Source organism: Sinocyclocheilus grahami, unplaced genomic scaffold (assembly GCF_001515645.1).
Source record: "Sinocyclocheilus grahami isolate Dianchi unplaced genomic scaffold, SAMN03320097.WGS_v1.1 scaffold153.1, whole genome shotgun sequence".
In the NCBI taxonomy this organism is placed as follows: Eukaryota; Metazoa; Chordata; class Actinopteri; order Cypriniformes; family Cyprinidae; genus Sinocyclocheilus; species Sinocyclocheilus grahami.
Window position 1 is genome coordinate 2527197 of NW_015505332.1, and position 1116 is coordinate 2528312.

Genomic DNA, 1116 nt, shown 5'->3' on the forward strand with positions numbered 1-1116 from the left:
CAGCATAAATGGCTGCCCACTGCTCCGGGTGTGTGTTCACGGTGTGTGTGTTCCCTGCTGTGTGTGTGCACTTTGGATGGGTAAATGCAGAGCACTATACTTGGCCACATGTCACTTCACTTTCACTTTCACACTTTCATTATTGTAGGTCCTCTATGCCCCGCCTCTCTCAAACGCTTCTTGAAATCGCATCATATATGACCCCTTTAAAACATATAAAACTAGTAAACAGTTATTTTAAATCGTAATAATATTTCACAGGTTTTACCATATTTTCGATCAAATAAACGTATCCTTGGTCAGAATAAGAGACTCTCAGCAGCCCCACTCTTTTGAATAGTAGTGTGTGCTACAGAGCGAGGTTTGGATGTAGAATATCCTCTTGATATTGTCAATAGTAGAGAAATGTCTTCACATGATATGGGGCAAGTTGTCACAACAGGAACCTGCTGCTTATTGATTAATCATCCCAAAATAGGCTTTTGTTTCAGACCTGTGATAAAATAATGACTCTTACATTTATTAAACACTCACCCATCTTTCATCATTTAGACACACAAGCAGTGATATTATAATGCACGTCCAACAAATCTGTTGTGTCTGATACTCCAGGCTTCAGATCAAGCTGCAAAGAAAAAAGTAAAGAAGAAAACGAAGGCAAAAGCAGAAGACGAGGAGACGAGTCAGAATACAGATGAAACGTAGGAGCTGTTCTATCCTCATTTATTGTAGTCTGTACGTGTATAAACCTCTAATCGCTCATATCATATCTTCTCTTTCAGGCTTATTTCAATTGAAGAAGAAACTCTGAGCAGTAACCTCATGCGAACAGGTAAAGCTTTCATGAAAGCGTGAGTTTTATCCACAGATGAAGAGAAGTTCATCCTGTAAGAATGATTTCTGAAAAATCATGTGACACTGAAGACTGGAGTAGTAATGCTGAAAATTCAACTTCACGTCACAGAAATAAATTATATTTTAAAGGTGCAATGTGTAATATTTACATCGATCTATTGACAGAAATGCAATATAATATACACAACTATGTTTTCAGAGGTGTATAAAGACCTTACTTAATGAACCGTTATGTTTTTATTACCTTAGATTGAGCAATTT

The 1116-nt window shown here is 37.2% G+C and overlaps 1 protein-coding gene across 1 annotated transcript in view; it reads left to right on the top strand.

The window, feature by feature from the left end:
- Positions 1-881, top strand: part of LOC107592479 (islet cell autoantigen 1-like) — a 9111-nt gene extending 8230 nt beyond the window's left edge. Inside the window, exons 9-10 of the mRNA XM_016282007.1 lie at positions 613-701; positions 783-881. Coding sequence (XP_016137493.1) covers positions 613-701; positions 783-855 — 162 coding nt within the window. The 3' untranslated portion in view covers positions 856-881. The remainder of the gene's footprint in view (positions 1-612; positions 702-782) is intronic.
- The last annotated feature ends 235 nt before the right edge of the window (positions 882-1116 follow it).